At 41.6% G+C, this 25,143-nt stretch overlaps 2 protein-coding genes across 4 annotated transcripts; both read left to right on the forward strand.

Annotated features, from left to right (window-relative positions):
• On the forward strand, positions 1–2,150 carry LOC126601119 (uncharacterized). The gene is made up of 5 exons (XM_050267783.1): positions 1–10; positions 386–844; positions 1,169–1,428; positions 1,524–1,709; positions 1,812–2,150. The coding sequence occupies exons 1-5, from the start codon at positions 1–3 to the stop codon at positions 2,148–2,150; spliced, it is 1,254 nt and encodes a 417-aa protein (XP_050123740.1).
• Positions 2,151–3,281: 1,131 nt separating this feature from the next.
• On the forward strand, positions 3,282–25,095 carry LOC126605119 (pentatricopeptide repeat-containing protein At1g05670, mitochondrial-like). 3 transcript variants are annotated; one of them, XM_050272482.1, is made up of 3 exons: positions 3,282–4,361; positions 23,478–23,605; positions 23,702–25,095. In XM_050272482.1, exons 1-3 carry the CDS (start codon positions 3,323–3,325, stop codon positions 24,356–24,358), a joined length of 1,824 nt encoding a protein of 607 aa, XP_050128439.1. In that variant the 5' UTR covers positions 3,282–3,322; the 3' UTR covers positions 24,359–25,095. The 3 variants fall into 3 exon arrangements, with proteins under 3 accessions (XP_050128439.1, XP_050128438.1, XP_050128440.1); XM_050272481.1 differs by having other exon boundaries at positions 23,478–25,095; XM_050272483.1 differs by having other exon boundaries at positions 3,282–3,967; positions 23,297–25,095.
• The last annotated feature ends 48 nt before the right edge of the window (positions 25,096–25,143 follow it).

Raw genomic sequence — 25,143 nt, forward strand, 5'->3', positions numbered from 1 at the left:
ATGGAGTTGGGTGAGACCAAAATATAGAGAGTTTAATGTTTTTTTTTATTTTCTGAGACGTGCTTACGGATGACCTAGTTGGTATGTTGCCACCCAATTTTGTACTTGAGAGTAGTCCAACCAATTTTGAACAGGAAATCACCATACATTTGTTTGACTTTAATGATGGATTAATTATACCAATTTTTGTTTTGCTCTTAATTTATGGTTCCTCATGAATTTTTTTTTTTACATAAAATCCTTTCTAAAATGGCCAGCCGGCTTTCTAGACATCATCGCTATATATTAACATAAATACACCCCCAGAAGGATGACAATGTGCCTCAATGTGACTAGGGCGAAGTATTAACGTTGGAGTGTTCGAACATGGATGGAGATTCCTAAGATCTCCACGAACTATGTCTTCGTCGAAATTCATTCGATAAGATAATGGGAAGCGGCTTCTGCACTTTGAAGAGGAATATTGTGGCCGGTGTTGCAACGACACTGGTTTGCGTCAAGCAAGTGAAGCAAGAGGAGTCGGAAGAGTGGGACGAAAGCATGCCATTGCCCGGAGACATCATTGAAGGGGTTTATAATTCCGGGAGCAGTGATAATATTGGTGACGAGTTTTTTGTGCCTACGAAAGCCAAGGCTGAGCTTATGTCGCAGCTTGCTAGGTTCAGCAATGTAGAGGTCATTTGGGTGAAGGTGAGGAGGGGTGATAGCACTCTCAAGCTCCGATCGCGCGTGGCTGAGAGGCCTTCGATGCTTCAGAAAAAGTATACGATCAAAGCGGCTACAGATGATAGACATGTTGCAGTTTTGGAGGACTTGACCTCGGATCAATGCACTGAGCTGCAAGGTACATTTTTCTTCGCCAGCTTCAAGTCTATGTTGGTACTATAACCTCTTATAAGATATCTAACGTGTTGTATTGTTTTACTGCTAATCAAGATCGCACATTTTATTTTCATTCCATGTAATCAACGAATATGATTCAATCACATAAAACATGTTACACCGTCATACTATGAATCAGGTCTGCATATACTGTTTTAATTCCACATAATTTACGGTTCTGATTCACAATCTGATAACATAACATGTCACACTGTTCAAATAAGGATCGTACATTCATTCATGAGTTACGAAATTTTTGACCCAGTGACCTTTTGTGATTTTGCAGAAATGAGCAGGAGTTTGGTGAACGTGGAATACAGGGGACACAACAAAGGGGGAGTTAAGTATGACTGGAAGATGAAAGTGGACAGATACTTGCCCGATCAACGGTGCACGATCGTTAGCTCCATTCTGTTCATGCCGCTGCCGGGTGAGTACTGCACCGAGGCCACAACAGCCCGTTGCATGGCTTGGTTTACTGCAGCAGTTGCTTTCGGAGCTCCGCTAATTTTTGTTAACATCCAAACAGAACAGATCCTGTCGTCGGTATAATATCAGTCTGTCTTTCACTCATGCTGAATTTCTAGCTAGCAACCCGTTATTAATCGGTTCGATTAATTTTAATTTTCTTATTGTTGAAGGACAAAAATAATTTATTAGGAAAGGAAATGATTTCGAATAAGCAGCAACAAAACCACAAAAGGACGGTCCAAATCGCGCAAGGTATAAGACTTTGGTTTATGCCTGGAGTTGCAGAAATGTTGATTGAATTGATACCTGAACCAGACGAAGCGCGGTTTGGATTGGACATTAAACGAACTGAAGAGGTTAGACATTGTCGGAAATTCTGTCACACGAACACATATAACATACGAACACAGTTTAATGCACATGAACGTTACAATTTTATGCTCAAAAAATAAATGCAGGGCTTGATTTGCATACACTCGGTAGTGAAAGGCTCGGCCGCAGATCGATCGGGGCTCGGCAGCCTTCATGAGGAAGCATATGCAAATGGATACCAGCTTGTGATATCTAGGTTAGAAGGCAAGAGCTTGATGCCTTCACATGTCAGCTCCACCGGGCTCATACATTGTTGTGATCCCACCAAAATTAAAGAGAATCTCCACTCGGCGATGGATCAGATGGACACAGTTCGGTTGCACCTCATGGCCTGGTCTAACCATTTGCTTCGAATCGCTCCGAAAGCTGTTGACTTAGCTACGCTCCGGCCACCTAGCGGATTCTGTCCCCCAAGAACAATTTGATCGTACTAAGTTTGCTAGTTGCAGCTATTGACTGATGAATTATGAATGCGATCACCAACATCGTAAAATGTAAAATATGTAGTAACACTCATTTGAATCCAAAGAATGCTAAAAGTTTGTATATTTGTAATCGCATTAGTTGATAAGTTGGTGTCAAAAGTCTAGTGTGGCGTTCACATTTTTGTTACGTTACGATAAACGTGAATTAGGTCAGTTGGCTAAAACAGTATATTACTTTTGCATTTGAGTTTGATTTGGAGAGCTTTTTGGTTTTGGTCAAGGAATTGTGCGCAAAAGGGATGGCGGTTGAAGTTGATAGGATATTCGATGACGTGTAGGAGATGAACATTTACGTTCGTTTGGGGAAAGAAATTTGGGTACTTTACAATGGTACAAACCAGTAAAGCAGGTTGAAGGTTCTAATTGACAACTAGCTTTTGATGAATATGATGGAGTCATGAAGCCCTTGAGGATCAAGAACATCGATTTTTCATGCTTTTTTATCGTCCGCCATAAATTAAAATTGTTTTTTTTATCATTGCTAGAAGAGATTTTTTTTTTTGTTTTTTTGAACCTTGTAATTTTATTTCAGCACTCAAATATTTATCCGTCTGAAAAATTAAAAAATATTTTGTTATATATTAGAGGTTGTTAAGGAATCATTGTGGGTAGCAAAATAATTTTTTTTTTTTCATTTTTTTGTGGCGATTGAGATTATAGCGTGAGTAGAGTAATAATACTTCGGGATGGGTTTAGTACATTCATCTTTTAAGTTACTTATTAGGGTATGATAGTAATATTCCTACACCGATTGATACCTCACACACCACCCTATTAATCTTGGTTGTTGATGTTTTTTCAAATTCGTTCGATAACATAAAATTAAGAGGTGTGTAAAAAGTAAAATAGAAAATACGCAAGTCAAAACTCGTTTGAAAGTGTTTTTAAAATGATCAAAAGTGCTTTTGATGAAATTGATTTTCAATTTCAAAAGAGTTTGCTTTTTGAAAAAAAAAACACAATGTTTTTTAGAATGCACTTAAATTTTTACTAAGAATTGATTTGAAAAATAATTTTACCAAAAACCATTGCAGTCATTTTAAAACACTTCCAAACAAACAAATACGACAACACCACCTTCTACTGTGGGAGGAAGGGCTTTGAGGAAATCAATGGCTACACCAGGCAGAGCCCTAATCAACCCATCTCTCACATCTACAGATTTCAATGTGGCAGTCCTCATAAACTCCCTTCTGAAAATTCTAAACCCACAAAAACCCGACCGCTCTAATCTGGGTTTAGCGGCTCTCAACCGTTTCTCGCCTCTCCTGAAGCCAAGCCTTGTAATCCACGTAATCAAATCTCAGGCCAACCCTCACCGTGCCCTCTTCTTCTTCAACTGGGCTTCAAACCCTAACCCTAATCCCAACAACTATTCCCACACTCACCATTGCTACGTGGCCATCACCGACCTCCTCCTCTCCCACTCTCTCTTCTCCACCGCTGCCTCACTCCTTCAAGAATCCAATAGACTCAATGATTTCTTGGTCAGCAGGTTTATCGCAGTTCATGGCGGACGAGGGGATATCGGAGCCGCCATGGATTGGTTTCACAAGGCGAAGTTGATCGAGAATGGGAAATGCTTGTTTTCGTACAATGCGATTTTGGGTGCTCTGGTTAGGGCTGACAGGATGAGTGTAGCTAAGGAAATATATGATCAGATTGTGAAGGAAGGTATGGTGAAGCCCGATGTCTCGACTTGTAGCGTAATGATTAATGGGTTTTGCAAAATGGGTGAAATGGAGAATGCCCAGAAGGTGTTTGATGAAATGATTTGTGAGCCAGATGTGATTACTTACACTACCATGATTCGTGGATTTTGTAAAAAGGGTGATCTTGATAGTGCAAGGAAAGTGTTTTGTCAGATGAGGGAGAAAAAGGATTGTTTGCCCAATACAGTAACATATTCAATTTTGATTGATGGGTATTGTAAGAAAGGCGACTTGGAGGAGGCGATCAAGTGTATGAATGAAATGGAGAAGCAGGGCAGTGAGCCTAATCTGTTTACTTACAATTCTTTAATTCATGGTTTCTGTAAGATGGGTGATTTGGATAGGGCGAGGCGAGTTTTGAGTCGGATGAGGGAGAGCAAGGATTGTTTGCCCGATACGGTAACTTATACAACTTTGATTGACGGGTATTGTAAGAAAGGCGAGTTGGACGAAGCAATCAAGTGCGTGAATGAAATGGAGAAGCAGGGATGTGAGCCCAATCAAGTTACTTACAACGCTTTGATTCATGGATTTTGTAAAATGGGTGAAATGGAGAATGCTCAGAAACTGTTTGATGAAATGACCTGCGAGCCAAATGTGATTACTTACAATACTATGATTCATGGGTTTTGTAAGACAGGTGATTTTGATAGCGCGAGGCGAGTTTTGAGTAGGATGAGGGAAATTAAGGATTGTCTACCCAATAACGTATTCAACTTTGATTGATGGGTATTGTAAGAAGGGCGAGTTGGATGAGGCGATCAAGTGTATGAATGAAATAGAGAAGCAGGGCTGTGACCCTGATCTGTTTACTTACAATGCTCTGGTTCATGGTGGAAGTTGAAAAGCTTGTTCGCGACATGCTTTTGAATGGTCGCGAGCTTTATTTCCCCCTCCACGGTTGCATAATAGAGAGTTACTGCAAGGATGACAACGTGAATATGGCAATGCAGACTTTCTGTGGAACAATTACATTTTCAGTTTAGAGAGCTTTTCGGTTTCGGTTGAAGCTGATAGGATATTCGATGACTTTCTGTGGAACAATCACATTTTTGTTACGTTACGATAAACCGAATTAGGTCAGTTGGCTAAAACAGTATGTTACTTTTGCATTTCAGTTTGATTTGGAGAGCTTTTTGGTTTTGGTCAAGGAATTGTGCGCAAAAGGGATGGCGGTTGAAGCTGATAGGATATTCGATGACGTGTAGGAGATGAACATTTACGTTCGTTTGGGGAAAGAAATTTGGGTACTTTACAATGGTACAAATAGCTTTTGATGAATATGATGGAGTCATGAAGCCCATGAGGATCAAGAACATCGATTTTTCATGCTTTTTTATCGTCCGCCATAAATTAAAAGTGTTTTTTTTTATCATCGCTAGAAGAGATTTTTTTTTTTTTTTTTTTTTTTTTGAACCTTGTAATTTTATTTCAGCACTCAAATATTTATTCGTTTGAAAAATTAAAAAATATTTTGTTATATATTAGAGGTTGTTAAGGAATCATGGTGGGTGGAAAAATAAATTTTTTTTTTTCATTTTTTTGTGGCGATTGAGATTATAGCGTGAGTAGAGAAATAATATATCGGGGTGGGTCTAGTACATTCATCTTTTAAGTTACTTATTAGGGTAGGATAGTAATATTCCTATACCTATTTATACCTCACACACCACCTTATTAATCGTGGTCGTTGATTTTTTTTTCAAATTCATTCGATAACATAAAATTACGATGTGTGTGAAAAGTAAAATAAAAAGTATACAAGTCAAATCTCATTTAAAAGTGTTTTTAAAATGATCGAATGTGCTTTTAATGAAATTGATTTTTAATTTCAAAAGAGTTTGCTTTTTGGAAAAAAAAAACACTTCGAATGCTTTTCTATGATCTACTTGAATTTTTACTAAGAATTGATTTGAAAAATAATTTTACCAAAAACACTTGCATGTTATAAATATGTAAAAGTTAGAGAGGTAACTTTTACTAGTGACAGGAGCGAAGCAGGTGTAAAATATCACACTGAAACTATAGCACAAGAGGATGACAAATAAAAGAGGGAGGAATAGATACTGAAGTTATTGATCTTTCCTTTCTTCTCAGTATATCTCTCTGTCATTTAACAGCAGTCGGAGCACTTTATTTATAGAGCGGCTCTATACAAACAGGTTCTTACAACTTGAAATTTATAACTCATAACTCTGAAAATATAATCCTTATGTTTCCAAAGTCTACATCACATTTGTGGGCATTGAAAAATCTACCAAGGCACTGTGGGCATTCACTAACCCACTAGCATTTTCAACACTCCCCCTTTGATGCCCACATATCAACATCATTTGCCTCATTAAAACCTTGCTTGGAAAAACCCAGTGGGAAAAAACCATAGCAAAGGAAAAAGAGTACAACTTAACTTGAATTGTTGATATAGTGTTAAGTATGCTTATATTGCCTCGTTAAAACCTTGATAGGAAAAACCCAGTGGGAAAAATCCTAGTCGAAGTAAAAAGAGTACAACATGCATATATCATGGATGCTCCCCCTGATATATATCTTCCCCTGATTCCGCATTCTCCAAATTTAGTTGTTTGGTAAGTCGACGTAATTTGATACTTTGCACTAACTTTTGAAATGTGCATTTCGGTAGAGACTTGGTGAACAAGTCTGCCAGATTTTCATTGAAACAGATTTGTCTGACTTCAATAACTTTAGCCTTCTGAAGCTCATGTGCGCTAAAAAACTTTGGAGATATGTGTTTAGTTTTATTGTCCTTGATGTATCCTTCATTCATTTAGGCAACACATACTGCATTATCTTCATGAATGACAGTTGGATTGTCCGTCTTCGAAGTTAGACCACATGAATTCTAGATATGATGGATCATTGATCTTAACCAAGAACATTCACGACTTGCTTCATGTAAAGCAAGTATTTCTGAATGATTTGAAGATGTAGCAACTAATGTTTGCTTTGTTAAGCGCCATAAGATTGTTGTATCTCCATTCTTGAACACATATGAAGTTTGTGAGATGGCTTTATACGGATCAGAGAGAAAACCAGCATCTATGTATCCAATAAGGGCTTGGCCAGTTGTGGAGTTCTTTGAGTATAAGAGACCCATGCTTTTGTCCCACGAAGGTATCTCAATACACCTTTGACACCCTTCCAATGACGAATTGTTGGAGTAGAGCTATACCTTCCGAACAAGTTGACTAAAAAAACTATATATGGTCTAGTACATTGTGCTAAATATAATAAAGCACCTATTGCGCTGAGATATGGTACTTATAGACCAAAGACTAGTTCATCGTCTTCTTTTGGACGGAATAGATATTTCTGAATGTCCAAAGAACGAACGACCATTGGTGTGCTGAGTGGATAAGCTTTGTCCATACCAAATCGCTTCAGAATTTTTTCAATGTAAGCTGATTGGTGGGCCAAAATTCCACTAGCACAATGCTCGATCTGTAGGCCGAGAGAAAAATTCGTTTTTCCAAGGTCTTTCATTTCAAATTCGCTTTTCAGATATTCAACAGTTTTATTGAACTCTTCAGGGGTTCCAACTAGGTTCATATCATTGACATATACAGAAAATATAGCAAATCCTGTGTTGGATTTCTTAATGAACACACAAGGGTAAATGACATTGTTGGTATACCCTTTTTTAATTAAATACTCACTGAGACGATTATACCACATTCGTTCAGATTGTTTCAGCCCATATAATGATCGCCTTAATTTGATTGAGAGCATACCTCATGGTTTGTTAGTTGTTTCAGGCAACTTAAGTCATTATGGGACTGTAGACATCGAAATTTCGGTAAATAAATGTTGACCGATAAATCAAAGTGTCAACGCTCATGTATTACATAAATTTTACACGTAGCGTGTGACTCAACGAAAATTGAAATGAGTTGGAAAAGTCATCAAATAGGACACGTGTCAACACCTGGCAGAAACGACTTATTTCATCTGGGATATTATATTCAAAATTAGGCCTTGGAAATTTCTATAAATACAAGCCCATTTCATTCATTTAAAGGGGAACCAAAATCATTAAGCAAGCTCTGAAGCTCTGAAACTCCGAAGCTCTCAAGCATCCAGGTTCCCGAAGAATCAAGAAAGCTCTCTTCGTTCTTCGTTCTTCGTTCATCCTAAGATCAAGCCCCGACGGCCCTTTGGATCAACAATCATCCACCTTCAAGCCCAAGCCTCAACGGCCCCTTGAAGAAAGCGTTCATCGTTCATCGTTCATCAACTGTTCATCCTCAAGGATCAAGCCCCAACGGCCCCTTTGGATCGACAACATCAACGAATCCGCTCATCCGTTGTTCATCAAGCCCAAGCCTCGACGGCCCTTGAAGAAAGCGTTCATCGTTCATCACTGTTCTTCGAGATCAAGCCCAAAAGCCCTCGAAGATCCGTTCAAGCCCAAAAGCTCTCGAAGATCCGTTCATCACTGTTCTTCAAGATCAAGCCCAAAAGCCCTTAAAGATCCGTCAATCACCATTCTTCAAGATCAAGCCCAAAAGCCCTTGAAGATCCGTTCATCCTCGTTCATCCAAGATCAAGCCTCGACGGCCCTTGGATCAATCGCACATCCCATAAATCAACACCTTACGGAGATCGAATCAGAGGATCAAAATAGAGAGAGATTGTAACCCAAAATCATCAAATCAAACACAAATATTTGTTTGTGCACGTCGTTCTTGTCTCTTTCGTTTTAGGAATTTTCCGTGTTCACAAATTGGCACGCCCAGTGGGACAATCTCTACCTCTCATCTCTTTCTCCGTTCAAGGAATCCAAGCACACCTCAAAGTCAATGGCATCAAGCAAGGGACAAGCCGTTCTTGCAACCACTAAGGGAAGGATCCTAAGCACTTCTGCCGCAAACGGACAATCCATTGGCGCCACAACCGCTCCTCAACATGCCACTTCAAAATTGGTGCCGCTAAAAGAGCAAGGGGAGCATCCAAGGTGTGAGTCTGTCATCAACCTGACCTCGTTGGGGGCACCGAAGCATGATGCTGAGGCACATAAGATGACATCTCAAAGCAGCCAACAACATTCTTCATCAGCATCCTGGATGTCTAAAGGAAAGTCACGTCTATTGGTCGCACAAGTCATGACTATCGGCGTTACCTCCGTTGAAGAACAACTGGCTCAGATGAATGAAGCAATCGCAAGGCTAACCCGAACTGTGGAAGAAAAAGACTTGCAAATCGCTGCACTCGTCAGCCGACTGGAGCCACAGGACGACGAGAACCCTAACCCAGAAGATGAGCCTCAGGTGGAGAAAAACGATGCAAAGCCCGAGCCAGACCAAGCAGCGGCACTCATGGGATCTCTTTCTATCCAGCAGCTGCAAGAGATGATCACCAACACCATCAAGGCACAGTACGAAGGGAGCTCAAATACCTTCGGGTTGTACTCAAAGCCGTATTCAAAGAAGATCGACGCCTTAAGGATGCCGAGGGGTTATCAACCACCAAAGTTCATGCAATTTGATGGAAAGGGAAACCCGAAACAGCACGTTGCCCACTTCGTTGAAACCTGCAACAACGCAGGAACCGAAGGAGATTACCTCGCCAAGCAGTTTGTGCGCTCGCTGAAAGGAAACGCCTTTGAGTGGTACACGGATCTAGAGCCTGAGTCCATCAACAGTTGGGAGCAATTAGAGCGGGAATTCCTCAACCGCTTCTATAGTACCCGCCGCACTGTGAGCATGCTAGAGCTAACAAGCACAAAGCAGTGGAAGGACGAGCCAGTCATTGACTACATCAACAGATGGCGCACTCTAAGCCTCGACTGTAAAGATAGGCTCTCGGAAACCTCTTCAATCGAGATGTGCATCCAAGGCATGCAATGGGGTTTGCAATACATCCTTCAAGGCATTAAACCACGGACATTCGAGGAATTGGCCACTCGCGCCCATGACATGGAGTTGAGCATCGCCCATCATGGGAAGAAAGAACCGATCGCCGACTACAAGAACAACAAAGTTCTTGGGACAAAGGTGGAAAAGGCTGCATGGAAACCCACCAAGGAAGCGATGACGGTCAACACAGCTCCCGTCAAAATCTCCACACGAGGCAAGGCGAGTCAAACAGAAGCTTTTCGTGATCAAGAGATGCGTAGACGCACTTTGAAGGAGCTTGAGGAGAAGATTTATCCATTCCCCGACTCTGATGTAGTTGCCATGCTGGATGACCTGTTGGACAAGAAGGTGATCAATTTGCCTGAGTGCAGACGGCCGGAAGAGATGAATCGTACCGACAACCCAAGATACTGTAAATTCCACCGCTTCATCAGTCATCCAACGGAAAAGTGCTTCGTACTGAAAGATCTAATCCTGAAGCTAGCACAGCAAGGGGAAATCGAGCTTGACCTCGAAGACACGGCTGCGGCACACACTACTACTATCGTGTTTGAATCACTCGATCATGTGCATCTCCGAGGCATGCATGACCATTCCCGTCAATGTTCAAGTCACATGGCACCTCCTACACAACCATCACCGAGGGCGAGCAACCAAGATGCATCTACTGGTGATAAGGAAGGGTGGACATCGGTGACCTACAAAAAAACGAGGAAGCCAAGACCACAAGCCACAAGGCCAAAAGAGGAGCCTAAACCCGCCCCTCGAACTTCAGTCTTCGAAAGGCTGAATTATTCAAAACCTAGAATTGCAGCACTTGATCGCATCAGTGGTCGAGACCAAAATTCCGTCTTCAAAAGGCTTGAGACGCCAACACCGCAAAGATCAGTCTTTGAAAGGTTATCAAAACCCAAGAAACAAAGCGGCACAGCTAGATCTCTTCCGCAACGGTCGACTTTGGACAGACTTAAAGAAACTAAGAAGCCTTCTAGAAACAGGAAGACAACGCCAAAGGGAGAGAAGCTCGACAGTCTAGCAGGAAAAGACGATGTTCAAAGCTTGATTCCTTCAAGGATGAAGCGCCAAGCAACTTTGGAAGTCGACACAAAAGGACCACTGAAGGTAAGGAGGCGCACCATCATCTACACCGGCCAATCTTCACGGCAACAAACCCAAGAGGACCGCACTGAAGAGAAGGCCCAAGAAGACAAAAAAGACGAAATCCTGGAAAAAGACGTCACTTCCGGCTCTGTCAACTCAAAATTTTCACTTCAATCGCTGGGGGCATGCTCCAAAAACATGCCAGTCAAGCCGAGTGAAGTTGAAGGATGGACTTATGTCACTCCGAAGAAATTGCACAAGAAGCATATGTCCTCTCCACAAGCTCACCAATGGGAAAGGGGGCAAAACAACTCCTATTCACCTCTAGAACAATGTGAAAGTGTTGGAGATAATGAAACTTTGACACGAAGTTCATCCATCCCCATCACAATGCGTGACATCTTTCCTGAAGACTTCTTCAACTACTCAGTCAAGGCTCCTTGCTATGAAGATTGCGAGGAGCGACTCTTTCAGATCGCTTGACGAACCAACCGAAGCTCCTTGTCCGCACGAGCCTAAACTGTAGGACACAAAGCTCCTCGCCTGCACGAGCCTAAACTGCATGGCACAATGCTCCTGGTCTGCACGAGCATAAAAGGCAACACCAACGCTCCTTGCCTGCACGAGCCGAAACTGCAACACGGCACCAAATGCTCCTTGTCTGCACGAGTTGAAACTGCAAACGACACCAACACTCCTTGCCTGCATGAATTAAAATTGCAAACGGCACAAAAAAGAAAATACCAAAAAATAAAATAAAATATGTATGTATTTGAACTACGTTACGACTTGATCTCTTCTTTGGAGGGGTACGTAGGCAGCTCGAATATTCAAAATTTGAGTTCAATCACACCAAAATAAGGAATAAAGATTTAATTAAAAGTTTTGATGGTATTACAATTTCTTTGTACCAAAAAAAAAAAAAAAAAAAAAAAAGAGAGATACATGTTTTATGTATTTACAAAATATATATATATATATATATGTTTTATGTATTAAAAAAAAAGAGAAAAAGAACATATTCATACATACATATATATATATATATATATGTGTGTGTGTATGTATATCCGTCAGCAGCAAGCCTCTCAAAAGGAGGCCATCCAGCCCAAGTGGCAGCCTCCAAGCCCAATTCGCGGTCAAGTCCAATGCCCTGCTCAAATCAGTTGCAAATCCACAAGGCCCGTTGGTACAAGACAATTCTGGGAACATGCCTGCTGCTTTGCAGCAAATCCAAGCACGAACTGTTAGCTTAGGTGCAACTCAGAAAAGTTTGCCTATGGATCCTTCATCAATTTATGGGCAAGCAATTTTACAGTCAAAATTTAGACTGAGCAGTGCAGGTGACAATACCTGACTGTCAGATACGGCTCATTTCTTCCTTCAGGATTGAATCAAGGCATTACAGGTCTTCCTTTGAAGGGGAATCAAACAATTACGACAGAATTTGGGTGTACAAATGCAGAGCCAAATCTTCAGACCCAAATCAGTTCTTTTTGGCATCTAAACTCAACCACAACAGAACCATCTATCTCGCCCTCATCCTCCTAGCCAAGTCCTTCCCCATTGCATTGAGCGTAGCGCCATAGGCTTGACTCCCGACGCCGAAGACGGCGAATCTGCAATTGGAGAGCAACAACGATCCCACCCTGAAGTCCTTCGCGTTCTCGGCATGACAATTGGAGAAGAATCTAGCGTTCGGAGGTGGCTTCCCGTCATCCTACGTGGACGCGACGATCAGAACTAGGGTTTCCTTTGGCAGGTCCTCGGGCTCGTAGTTGCTGGGGTCAACGAGGTCGAAAGCGACGCCGTTCGACGTCAGAAAATTGAGCAAGCGACGAGCTAGAGCTTCAGAGATGACGGTTTGGGAGACGAAGAAGAGCTTGCCTCTGCGAGGAGACTGAGCTGTGCAGGGGTGGAGAAGAAGAGGTACCATGGCTGCGTGTGAAGTCTGTGGCCAACAACCTCTTCTCTTGTTATTTTGATTTCCGTTCGATTTGACCCGCTGCAAAATCTGCTTGCTCACGAGTTTGTATCCGTTGTTGCCCGTCAAGGAAGACGAGTAAACGTTTCGTCGGAAGTCGGAGAAGCGAAACGTCGATTCAGCGCCGGTTCGAAGCACCCACTTGCAGAGATTGGGGCGCCTTCCACGTTACCAATCACGGCTTACCCGCTGCCTTACTCGATGCCATAAAGCGCGCCGACCTCATCTTCTTCAACGATAGCACGAGTCAGATCAAAGCTCAAGCGCGTCATGGTCAATCACGACACCGACAACGATGACTTCATTTTGCCTCGACGAGTTCAATGCCTTCTGGGTCTCCGGCTCCAAGGACAGCGGCGCCGCTGAGCTCAAAGACGCATTCGATCTCCAAATGACCACATTCACAATGCCATTTGACTCTGCCGACGCGCTAATGCGACCGTCGATGACGACGAGAGTCCAGCACAGCCTGGGCCACGCTCCGCCGCAGTAGACCGAGCAGCTTCTCGCCCATCCTGCTCTTCCTCCTCAGGCTCGCCCTCCTCTTCTTCACTGACCCAGGAGGTCAACTCCATCGCACTCGCACACCTTTCCTCCTCTCCCTCACCCAAATTTGGAGCTAAAAAAAAAAAAAAAAAAAAAAAAGAGCTCCATTTCTTGGCGGGGGCTGAGACTCTTGATCTGCGCGCAACCTGTTTGATAAAATGACGCAGTGGGCTTGTGTCTCCGCTGCTAACTTGAGCTGCCAAGCTACCATCGTACACACTCAAAAGCAACGAAACAGTCCCGGATGCGATGCCTTTTCTTTCAGAGGCAGTGAATTTATGGCTCAGAGCTGTAAACTTTCAAGCCCACAAGCTGTTTATAGAAGGCCCAGGAATGGTGTTTGCCCTTTGAAGGTGGTTTGCGTTGATTATCCAAGACCAGACCTTGACAGTACTGCAATTTGGCAAGGAGGTTGGAGCTGGCTGACTCCTTCTCTCTAGCTGTGAAATCTGTGAGGCACTCTCGTGGGAGCTTTATCTTTCCCGGTGCTTACCCCTCTCCGCAACGCCGTCGTCACCTCTACCTCCTCCGTCTCTTGCCTCGCAACTGCCAGCAACTTCAAAGACCGCTGTCAAACAACTAGCCGGCCGAGAAGCTCTTCCTCAAGCTCCAGCTCAAGTTCATCCGCTCCGCTGCCTGCAAAATCCCCTACCCATCACCCAAATTTATACAAAAAAAAAATATGAAAAAAATGGATGGTGGAGCAAAGTGGTGTTGGCACCACGTGAAAAAAAAAAAAAGAGGATAAATGATGGAAGCTTGCTGGATGCACGACACAGGAGGATGGTGGATCAAAAGTTTCTGATGGTGCCCATATAATAAAAAAAAAATGATGATGGTGCATTGGCACCATGTGACAAAAGAAAAAGAAATGGTGGATGCATCCAGCACCGAGAAAAAATAAATAAATAAATAAATAAATAAATAATAATTATATATATAAAAAAAGCATAGAGAGAAATAGAAGGTTCATTTTATTTATTTTTCTGGAAATTTTACATAAATTTGCATTATACATAATTAAAAAAAAAAAATCAAATCAAATCAAATTTACAACAGGGGATATTCAAGGACGATCAGGTGGCGCCTCACAACTCGGCGGAGCTCCAGGAAGAGTAGGTGCCGGAGGTTGACTGCTTGAAGCCTCAGCAATCGGCAGAGCCTCAGAAGACGAAGGCAAATGCTGCTGGAACAAACCCACAAACCTCTGATGATCAAGTAAAATCTCACCATCAGATTCCTGCATCTGGTCAATCTTCCTCTTCATATTTGTCGCATAGCTATGTGCAAGCTTATGCAACTGTTTGTTCTCCTGCTTGAGCCCTCTAATCTCCTGTTTGAGACTCATCACTTCAGCCGCCAATGATTCAACTTGACGGGTTCGAGCAAATAGGCGTTGGGCCATATTAGACACAGAACCTGCACACTGCACACTGAGAGCCAGAGAATCCTTAACAGCCAACTCATCAGACCGTTTGGAAAGAAGTCTGTTATCTCTGGGAGTGACAAGGTTCCGGGCCACCACCGCAGCGGTCATATCATTCTTCACCACTGAATCCCCAACGGTAAGAGGACCAGTGGGGGATATGAAGGATGGGCGCCATATGTTGTCTGGAGAAGAAGGGACTGCCTCTTCACGAAGATTCAAGTCAAAACGACGATCGGAGGGGCCAGACATTTTCAAAGGTGTTAAAGAAATAAGAGGTCGGACAAATCGAGATCTTAGAAGTGCAAGAAGGTACAAGCAAAAAATTCAAGTGTGCTTTGAAATGAACTGTCTGCTTCTATAAAAGATCAACACTCGACGGGATTTCAGAGATCGAAGAGGCGAGCTCAGAATTCGAAGAGGCCATTCAAAAATCGAAGAGGCAAGCTTAGAAATCGGAGAAGCATCTTGCTTTTCCAGACGCGTCGGCACCCGTCACACGCAAACTCAGCTTTACGGAAATCACGGGTAATTTGTCGAAGCGCCGATCCCAGATATCGAAGAGGCGCCAGTCTTTTTCAGCCGCGTCATCACCTGTCATATGCGCATTCAACTTTGCGTAAATCACGGGCAATTTGTCGAAGATTTTCGGTGAAGGAGAAAGCACGTAAAAGTTTACTGTTCAATCACGCGTTAGTTGCCGACACAAGTAAAAGAATAGTACCTCTACAGGTATTAAGGGACCTCCTATAACTGTCCACACTCACCTTCCATAGCGAGGCAGACATATAGAACCTTTCTTCATCTCCGAGAATGCCTTCCCAACGAAGCCTCTCGAGTCACTTAGTATTCCTTATTCCTTGGGGTACCTCTGTAAACCAATAACTTCAAAGTAAAAGTATCGCATATCACCAGGGTAGAAAGCAAGAGTATCTCATATCATGCGTTCTCCCTGTCGTTTCATTTGTCCTTGCTCCTACCTACAAAGACAAGGATAAAGAAAACAATATGCCGGAACTTCCACTCAAATTCCGGTAAGGAACCGACTGCTTGGAACCCTTCCCTAATTGCCTGCCTAGCACTGTACTTCCATAGAAGCTGTCACATCTACCTGGAGAACAGATAAGGCAAGTGAAAATGATACCTTGCAGCATGTGGAGACAACGTGCTGAAGAAACAAGCAGAGAAGAATGCGGCATGCACAATCAACTCAGCAGAAGGAGTCTGAACTGAGAAACTCGAGCATATGCCACATTCTGCCAGAAGAATAGATAAGGCAAGGGAAATGATACATTGAAGCATGTGGAGACAAGCACAAAGCACGTGCCGATTCATCCGCTACTTCTTCAAAAACAAGAGTATCTCATATCATCAGGGTGCAATCACTCTGGACGATGGACTCGTTTTGACCCTCAAATTCTTGGGCCGACTTACTAGGCGTTGTGGGCTGCATATGCCGATTCACCACCCTTGAATCAAATCCTTAAAGATCAAGTCACCAACTGGAAGAAAAAAACCTATCAATCTTGAAGATCATACCGTTAACCAAACTGCTCAGGTGTGAATTGGAAAGATTGAGCAAAGCAACAAGTCGTCACCTTCACCTCGTGCCTGCCTGCCATGTGTTCGAGTCAACCTTCAAGAATCAAGCCTCAACGGCCCTTGAAGAAGCTTCCAACCAAATTCAAGATCAAGCCTCGACGACCCTTGAAGAAAATCACAAGTCCGATTCAAGATCAAGTGTCTACCACCCTCGAATCAAAATCATGTTCAAGATCAAAGCTGTGGAAAATCAACAAATTGGAGGAATCCAGAAAATCCTCCAACCCAGTTCAAGATCAAAGCTGTGGAAAGTCAACAAGCGCAACAAAATATGTGCCGATTCACCCACTACCAAAGCCAAAAGATCATCTACCACATGAAGCTCCTTATGGTCCAATTTCAACCTTCAAGATCAAGCCTCGACGGCCCTTGAAGAAATCTCAAGCCCAATTCAAGATCAAGCCTCAACGGCCCTTGAAGAAATCTCTAGCCCAATTCAAGATCAAGCCTCAAACGGCCCTTGGATCGACATCTACAGTAAGGGACTTCAAAACGCATCTCCTACACGTGACAAGCACATGTATACGACGTGCCTTGAAGTGGGGGCATTTGTAGACATCGAAATTTTGGTAAATAAATGTTGACCGATAAATCAAAGTGTCAACGCTCATGTATTACATAAATTTTACACGTAGCGTGTGACTCAACGAAAATTGAAATGAGTTGGAAAAGTCATCAAATAGGACACGTGTCAACACCTGGCAGAAACGACTTATTTCATCTGGGATATTATATTCAAAATTAGGCCTTGGAAATTTCTATAAATACAAGCCCATTTCATTCATTTAAAGGGGAACCAAAATCATTAAGCAAGCTCTGAAGCTCTGAAACTCCGAAGCTCTCAAGCATCCAGGTTCCCGAAGAATCAAGAAAGCTCTCTTCGTTCTTCGTTCTTCGTTCATCCTAAGATCAAGCCCCGACGACCCTTTGGATCAACAATCATCCACCTTCAAGCCCAAGCCTCAACGGCCCCTTGAAGAAAGCGTTCATCGTTCATCGTTCATCAACTGTTCATCCTCAAGGATCAAGCCCCAACGGCCCCTTTGGATCGACAACATCAACGAATCCGCTCATCCGTTGTTCATCAAGCCCAAGCCTCGACGGCCCTTGAAGAAAGCGTTCATCGTTCATCACTGTTCTTCGAGATCAAGCCCAAAAGCCCTCGAAGATCCGTTCAAGCCCAAAAGCTCTCGAAGATCCGTTCATCACTGTTCTTCAAGATCAAGCCCAAAAGCCCTTAAAGATCCGTCAATCACCATTCTTCAAGATCAAGCCCAAAAGCCCTTGAAGATCCGTTCATCCTCGTTCATCCAAGATCAAGCCTCGACGGCCCTTGGATCAATCGCACATCCCATAAATCAACACCTTACGGAGATCGAATCAGAGGATCAAAATAGAGAGAGATTGTAACCCAAAATCATCAAATCAAACACAAATATTTGTTTGTGCACGTCGTTCTTGTCTCTTTCGTTTCAGGAATTTTCCGTGTTCACAGGGACTTTCATATATATGTCAATATCCAATTCTCCATATATATACGTGGTGATGACATCCATAAGTCGCATGTCAAGTTTTTCTGAAACCACTAAACTTATTAAGTAACGGAACGTAATTGCGTCTATTACAGGAGAGTATTTCTCCTCATAATCAATTCCAGGTCTTTGCGAAAAACTTTGTGCAACGAGTCGTGCTTTATATCTTGCAATCTCATTTTTTCTCATTGCGTTTCCTTGTGAATACCCATTTGTAACCCATGAGGTTTACAACAGGCAGGGTTTGGACTACTGGTCCAAAAACATTTCGCCTTTCCAAGGAATTTAATTATGCCTGGATTGCACATTCCTACTTAAACCAATCTTGTCTCTGTTTGCATTCATTAATAGAGCGGAGCTCAAGATCATCACTTAACATGATTTCAGTGGCTACTACGAATGCAAATATGTCATCGATAATTATTTCATTTCGATCCCATAATTCATTAGTACAAGCATAATTTACAGAGATTTCTTTGCTTTCAATAACCTCTGTTTCTTCGGGTACATGTGTCTCATCAATGACATTTTCTTTTTCTGAAAGTACAAAATCATGAATTGTGGATTTGTCATCCATTTTCTCTTCTTGAATGATTTCATTTGGATTCAGTTGTGCCTTCGTCTTTCTCTTTCGAGGGGCTGATTTTTTGAACCTGGGGGTCTACCACGCTTCAGGCGTGCACCAGATGAATCATTCGCTACCACTTTATTTTGTCCAACAGGGACATCAATCATTGCAAGTGCATTTGCAGCTGGTATCTGTGATTTTGTCACTTTCATAACATCATTAAATGCATCTGGCATTTGATTGGCAATACTTTGAAGATGAACGATCATTTTCACTTCATTTTCACATTGAGTGCTACGTGGATCAAAATGAGATAATTTGGGAACAACCCATGTCAGCTCTTTCCGTTTTTCTGGAACGGTATTTTCTCCCTCTAATGATGGGAAGATTGTCTCATCAAAGTGACAATTAGCAAAACGAGCTGTAAACATATCACCTATCAAGGGTTCCAAATATCTGATGATAGATGGTGAATCAAAACCCACATAAATTCTTAGTCCACGTTGAGGTCCTATTTAAGTGCATTACGGCGGTGCAACATGCACATAAACAGTACAATAAAAAACTCGTAAATGTGAAATGTTTGGTTGATGCCCAAACACGAGTTGTACTGAGGAGTATTGGTGGTTGGCTATAGGTCTCAATCGAACCAATGATGCAACATGTAAGATGACATATCTCCATGCAGAAACTGGCAATTTTGTTTTCATGAGCAGAGTGTGAGCTATTAACTGAAGTCACTTGATCAATGTTTTTGCTAGACCATTTTAAGTATCGACATGAGGAACAGGGTGTTCAACATCAATGCCCAATGTCATGCAGTAATCATCAAAGGGTTTAGACGTAAATTCACCAGCGTTATCAAGTCGGATTGACTTAATGGGGTAATTTGGGAAATGTGCTCGTAACTTAATTATTTGAGCAAGAAGTATCGCAAAAGCTACATTTCGAGTAGACAAGAGACAAACATGTGACCATCTGGTAGATGCATCAACCAAAACCATAAAATATCGAAATGGTCCACAAGATGGTTGAATAGGTCCACAAATATCCTATTGAATTCTTTGCAAAAATGATGGGGATTCAGCATCAACCTTTAGCTGTGATGGTTTAATTACCAATTTCCTTTGAGAATAAGCTTTGCAAGGGTTATAATTTGTGATAGCAATATGTTTGCTCAATAATGGATGTCTATAAGAGTTGGTAATGATTATACGCATCATGGTGGATCCTGGATGACCCAGACGGTCATACCAAAGCATGTAAACTTTTGAATCAATGAACTTTTGGTTCATGACAGTATGTGATTCAACTGTCTCTATGTATGTATAATACAATTCACTCGACAAACCACACAACTTCTCCAATATACGTTTCTGGGTATCATTGAAGGTAATGCATAGATACTCCACATTTTCTGCACTTTTCGTTTCAATGTGGTATCCATTCAAATGTATGTCTTTGAAACTCAACAAATTTCAAGTAGATCGAGTAACATACAACGCATTTTGTATGGACAATATTGTTCCATTTGGTAACATAATCTGGGCTTTCCCTGAGCCTTCAATTACATTTGATTGGCCTGATATTGTTGTTACCCTTACTCTTGTAAGCATCAAGCTTAAGAAATACTTTCGATCACGAAGTATTGTATGTGTGGGTGCGCTGTCTGCAAGACAAATATCTCTGCCTTTTCTCATGTTCTGAGAATAACCATAGTTTTTATCCATGCTTTCTGAGTAAAATGGGATCACGATTAAAAACAACTTATAACATGAAATTTGAATGCCACTTTTATTGAATTGAAATGCTAGTTTTAAACTACAAGTTCAGAATAATAAAAGTACATAAAACATAAATGATTCAGTTATACCGGTATACTTCATTCCCCATTTCCACAATAAAGTCTGAAACATCTAGGTGAGTTGTGTTTAATTGCCCTGATAAGTCGCACACTGGATCAAGTATATCCATTGGTTTAGCCTAGTCGAGAAAATTGGTGTTGACAACCTTCTCTTTGATGAAGGCTTGATATATATCCACCAGATGTTTTGGGGTACGATAAGTACGAGCCCAATGCCCATGACCACCACACCTATGGCAGGCTCTTTCAGAATTTCTAGGAGCATTGTTCATGTGATCTTTGCCTTTGTGGAGATTTACATTTTTTGAAGCTCAGGCCTGAATTATGCCTCGGAACCTGGTTGTGAAACTGGACATCATGATTCTTGCATTTCCCATTTCACTGTCCTCGCATATGGCCACGTCTTCGTTTATGATGATTGCCAACAGAGGATGTGGCGTTCATTTCGAGGGAAACAACATTCATTTATGGGAACGGTGCAGATCCAATAGGTCGGGACTGATGATTTTTCATCATGAGCTCATTGTTTTGTTTAGCTACCAAAAGCATAGATATCAGCTAGTTGTATTCAGTGAAGCCTCACGCTCGATACTGCTGCTGTAGGAGCATGTTAAAGGCATGAAATGTGCTGAAAATCTTCTCCAACATATCTTCCTCAATAATTGTATCCCCACAGAGCTTCATCTGAGAGGTAATTATGAACAACGCAGAATTGTACTCAGCCACTGACTTGAAATTCTGGATCCTTATGTGAGTCCACTCATAGCGAGCCATTGGAAGAATCACCGTTGTCTGGTGATTGTAACTGTTTCTCAATGTCTTCCAGAGAGTTAATGAATCGTTAACCATTAAGTACTCACTTTTTAGTCCCTCATCAAGATGGCGACGAATAAAGATCATGGCCTTCGCTTGATCTTGAAAAGATGAGCTATTTTCTTCTTTAATGGTATTGCTTCCAGATAGATCTTGGTATCTAGTACCCAGGTAAGGTAATTCTTCCATGTAATGTCCATTGCAGCAAAATCAAGTTTTGCCAAGTTTGCAATTTTCTTTTCTAAAAGAAAAATGAGATGTGTAAGAACTTGCAATAATATGTATTATAGAGGTATGGTGTGTTAAAACTTTTGGTTCTTACAAGTTTTTCATTTTAATCTTCAGACCAAAATGATAAGCACTCGAAACTTTAATCCAAAGATTTTCAAGATGAATGAGCAGGGCGATTGTACCGCATCATTCTCATTGAAATAATATAACATAGGATGGGCGATTATTCTGCACCACTCCAGTAGCAGGAAAATTTAAATACGTATAGCAATGTGGGCGATTATACCGCACCACCTAAAATTACAATGAAATTAAATAGCAGGCAAATTTAAATATGCAGGGTAGGGTAGGCGATTATACCACTCCACTTAAAATTTGCAGTAAAATTAGATTTGCAGTCCAAGATAGGCGATGATACCGCACCATCTTGAGTTGCATTAAGATTAAATTTGCAGTTCAAGATGGGCGATTGTACCGCACCATATTGGATTGTAGTAAAATCAACATAAATAAATACTGGGTTAGTAATCAAGATCTACACCAAACAAGAAATAAAAGATGCATGTAACTGTTAGGTTGAGAACTAAAAGCAGACATGAAGCAAATAGTTCGTCGCGAGGGTATATCGCGAAGTTGAGGCAGATGAAGAAGATGAATAGTAAAATCCTTAGAGGAAACATTTTTTTTTCTTTCTTTTGTTCGGCGAAGAGAAATGAGAAATGGTTAGGTTTTAGAGACTCGTGCTGATAACATGTTATAAATATGTAAAAGTTAGAGAGAACCTTTATTAGTGACAGGCGCAAAGTAAGTGTAAAATATCACATTGAAACTATAGCACAAGAGGATGACAAATAAAAGAAGGAGGAATAGATACTGAAGTTATTAATCTTTCATTTCTTCTCAGTATATCTCTCTGTCATTTAACAGTAGTCGGAGCGCTCTATTTATAGAATGACTTCATACAAACAGGTTCTTACAACTTGAAATTTACAACTCATAACTTTAAAAATACAATCCTTTTGTTTCCAAAGTCTATATCACATTTGTGGGCATTGAAAAATATATCAAAGCACTCTGGGCATTCACTAACCCACCAGCATTTTCAACATTGCAGTTATTTTAAAGCGCTTCAAAACGAATACCGACAACGCCACCTTCTACTGTGGGAGGAAGGGCTTTGAGGAAATCAATGGTTACACCAGGCAGAGCCCTAATCAACCCATCTCTCACATCTACAGATTCCAATGTGGCAGTCCGCATAAACTCCCTTCTGAAAATTCTAAACCCACAAAAACCCGACCGCTCTAATCTGGGTTTAGCGGCTCTCAACCGTTTCTCGCCTCTCCTGAAGCCAAGCCTTGTAATCCACGTAATCAAATCTCAGGCCAACCCTCACCGTGCCCTCTTCTTCTTCAACTGGGCTTCAAAACCTAACCCTAATCCCAACAACTATTCCCACACTCACCATTGCTACGTGGCCATCACCGACCTCCTCCTCTCCCACTCTCTTTTCTCCACCGCTGCCTCACTCCTTCAAGAATCCAATAGACTCAATGATTTCTTGGTCAGCAGGTTTATCGCAGTTCATGGCGGACGAGGGGATATCGGAGCCGCCATGGATTGGTTTCACAAGGCGAAGTTGATCGAGAATGGGAAATGCTTGTTTTCGTACAATGCGATTTTGGGTGCTCTGGTTAGGGCTGACAGGATGAGTGTAGCTAAGGAAATATATGATCAGATTGTGAAGGAAGGTATGATGAAGCCCGATGTCTCGACTTGTAGCGTAATGATTAATGGGTTTTGCAAAATGGGTGAAATGGAGAATGCCCAGAAGGTGTTTGATGAAATGATTTGTGAGCCAGATGTGATTACTTACAGTACCATGATTCGTGGGTTTTGTAAGATGGGTGATTTTGTTAGCGCAAGGAAGGTTTGTGGTCAGATGAGGGAGAAAAAGGATTGTTTGCCCAATACAGTAACATATTCAATTTTGATTGACGGGTATTGCAAGAAAGGCGAGTTGGAGGAGGCGATGAAGTGTATGAATGAAATGGAGGAGCAGGGATGTGAGCCCAATCAAGTTACTTACAGTGCTCTGATTCATGGATTTTGTAAAAAGGGTGATCTTGATAGTGCAAGGAAAGTGTTTGATAAAATGATTTGTGAGCCAGATGTGATTACTTACAATACCATGATTCTTGGATTTTGTAAAAAGGGTGATCTTGATAGTGCAAGGAAGGTGTTTGATAAAATGATTTGTGAGCCAGATGTGATTACTTACAATAACATGATTCTTGGATTTTGTAAAAAGGGTGATCTTGATAGTGCAAGGAAAGTGCTTTGTCAGATGAGGGAGAAAAAGGATTGTTTGCCCAATACAGTAACTTATTCAATTTTGATTGATGGGTATTGTAAGAAAGGCGAGTTGGAGGAGGCGATCAAGTGCATGAATGAAATGGAGAAGCAGGGCTGTGAGCCTAATCTGTTTACTTACAATTCTTTAATTCATGGTTTCTGTAAGATGGGCGATTTGGATAGGGCGAGGCGAGTTTTGAGTCGGATGAGGGAGAGCAAGGATTGTTTGCCCGATACGGTAACTTATACAACTTTGATTGACGGGTATTGTAAGAAAGGCGAGTTGGACGAAGCAATCAAGTGCGTGAATGAAATGGAGAAGCAGGGATGTGAGCCCAATCAAGTTACTTACAACGCTTTGATTCATGGATTTTGTAAAATGGGTGAAATGGAGAATGCTCAGAAACTGTTTGATGAAATGACCAGCGACCCTGATCTGATTACTTACAATACTATGATTCATGGGTTTTGTAAGACGGGTGATTTTGATAGCGCGAGGCGAGTTTTGAGTCAGATGAGGAAACAAGGGCGAGTTGGATGAGGCGATCAAGTGTATGAATGAAATAGAGAAGCAGGGTTGTGACCCTGATCTGTTTACTTACAATGCTCTGGTTCATGGTGGAAGTTGAAAAGCTTGTTCGAGTCATGCTTTTGAATGGTCGCGAGCTTGATACCCCCTCCACGGTTGCATAATAAAGAGGTACTGCAAGGATGACAACGTGAATATGGCAATGCAGACTTTCTGTGGAACAATTACATTTTCAGTTTGGAGAGCTTCTCGGTTTTGGTCAAGGAAAAAGAGATGGCAGTTGAGGGTAAGAGGATATTTGATGATAAGCGTAAGAGATGCACCGTGCCTGATGCTGATAGTTACCGAAGGGTGCTAGTGGAACATTTGTCTGTGTGTAGGGAAAGAATGGAGGTTACTTGATCGTGAAACAACAGTAATGCAGGTTTTGATGAGTATGATGGGAGTCATGAAGAAGTAAACTCATCGATTTTTCGTGTTTTTATATCGTCCGCCTCATATTTTCCTCCGACGTGAAGCTCAAGTACGCGTTAATGAGGGACGAATCGATTGTCTGACGAATTGCGTAATGAAGAAGAAGCCAAATTTTCTTGATCAAAATCAATGTTGTTCTCCAGTCGGGGAAGGAGACAAATGGGTTTCCCATGGGCTTTCATGTCATAGCTCATACTAATTGTATAAAATAAATTCAAATTGCTAAATATTTATGAAATATTAATCAATTGCTATTTGATTAAAATTGAGAAAAACTATCGAAGGTTCAATTTTTTTTTAATTTTAATGGAAAAATAATAAAT

This window comes from Malus sylvestris, chromosome 15 (assembly GCF_916048215.2).
Source record: "Malus sylvestris chromosome 15, drMalSylv7.2, whole genome shotgun sequence".
Classification (NCBI taxonomy): Eukaryota; Viridiplantae; Streptophyta; class Magnoliopsida; order Rosales; family Rosaceae; genus Malus; species Malus sylvestris.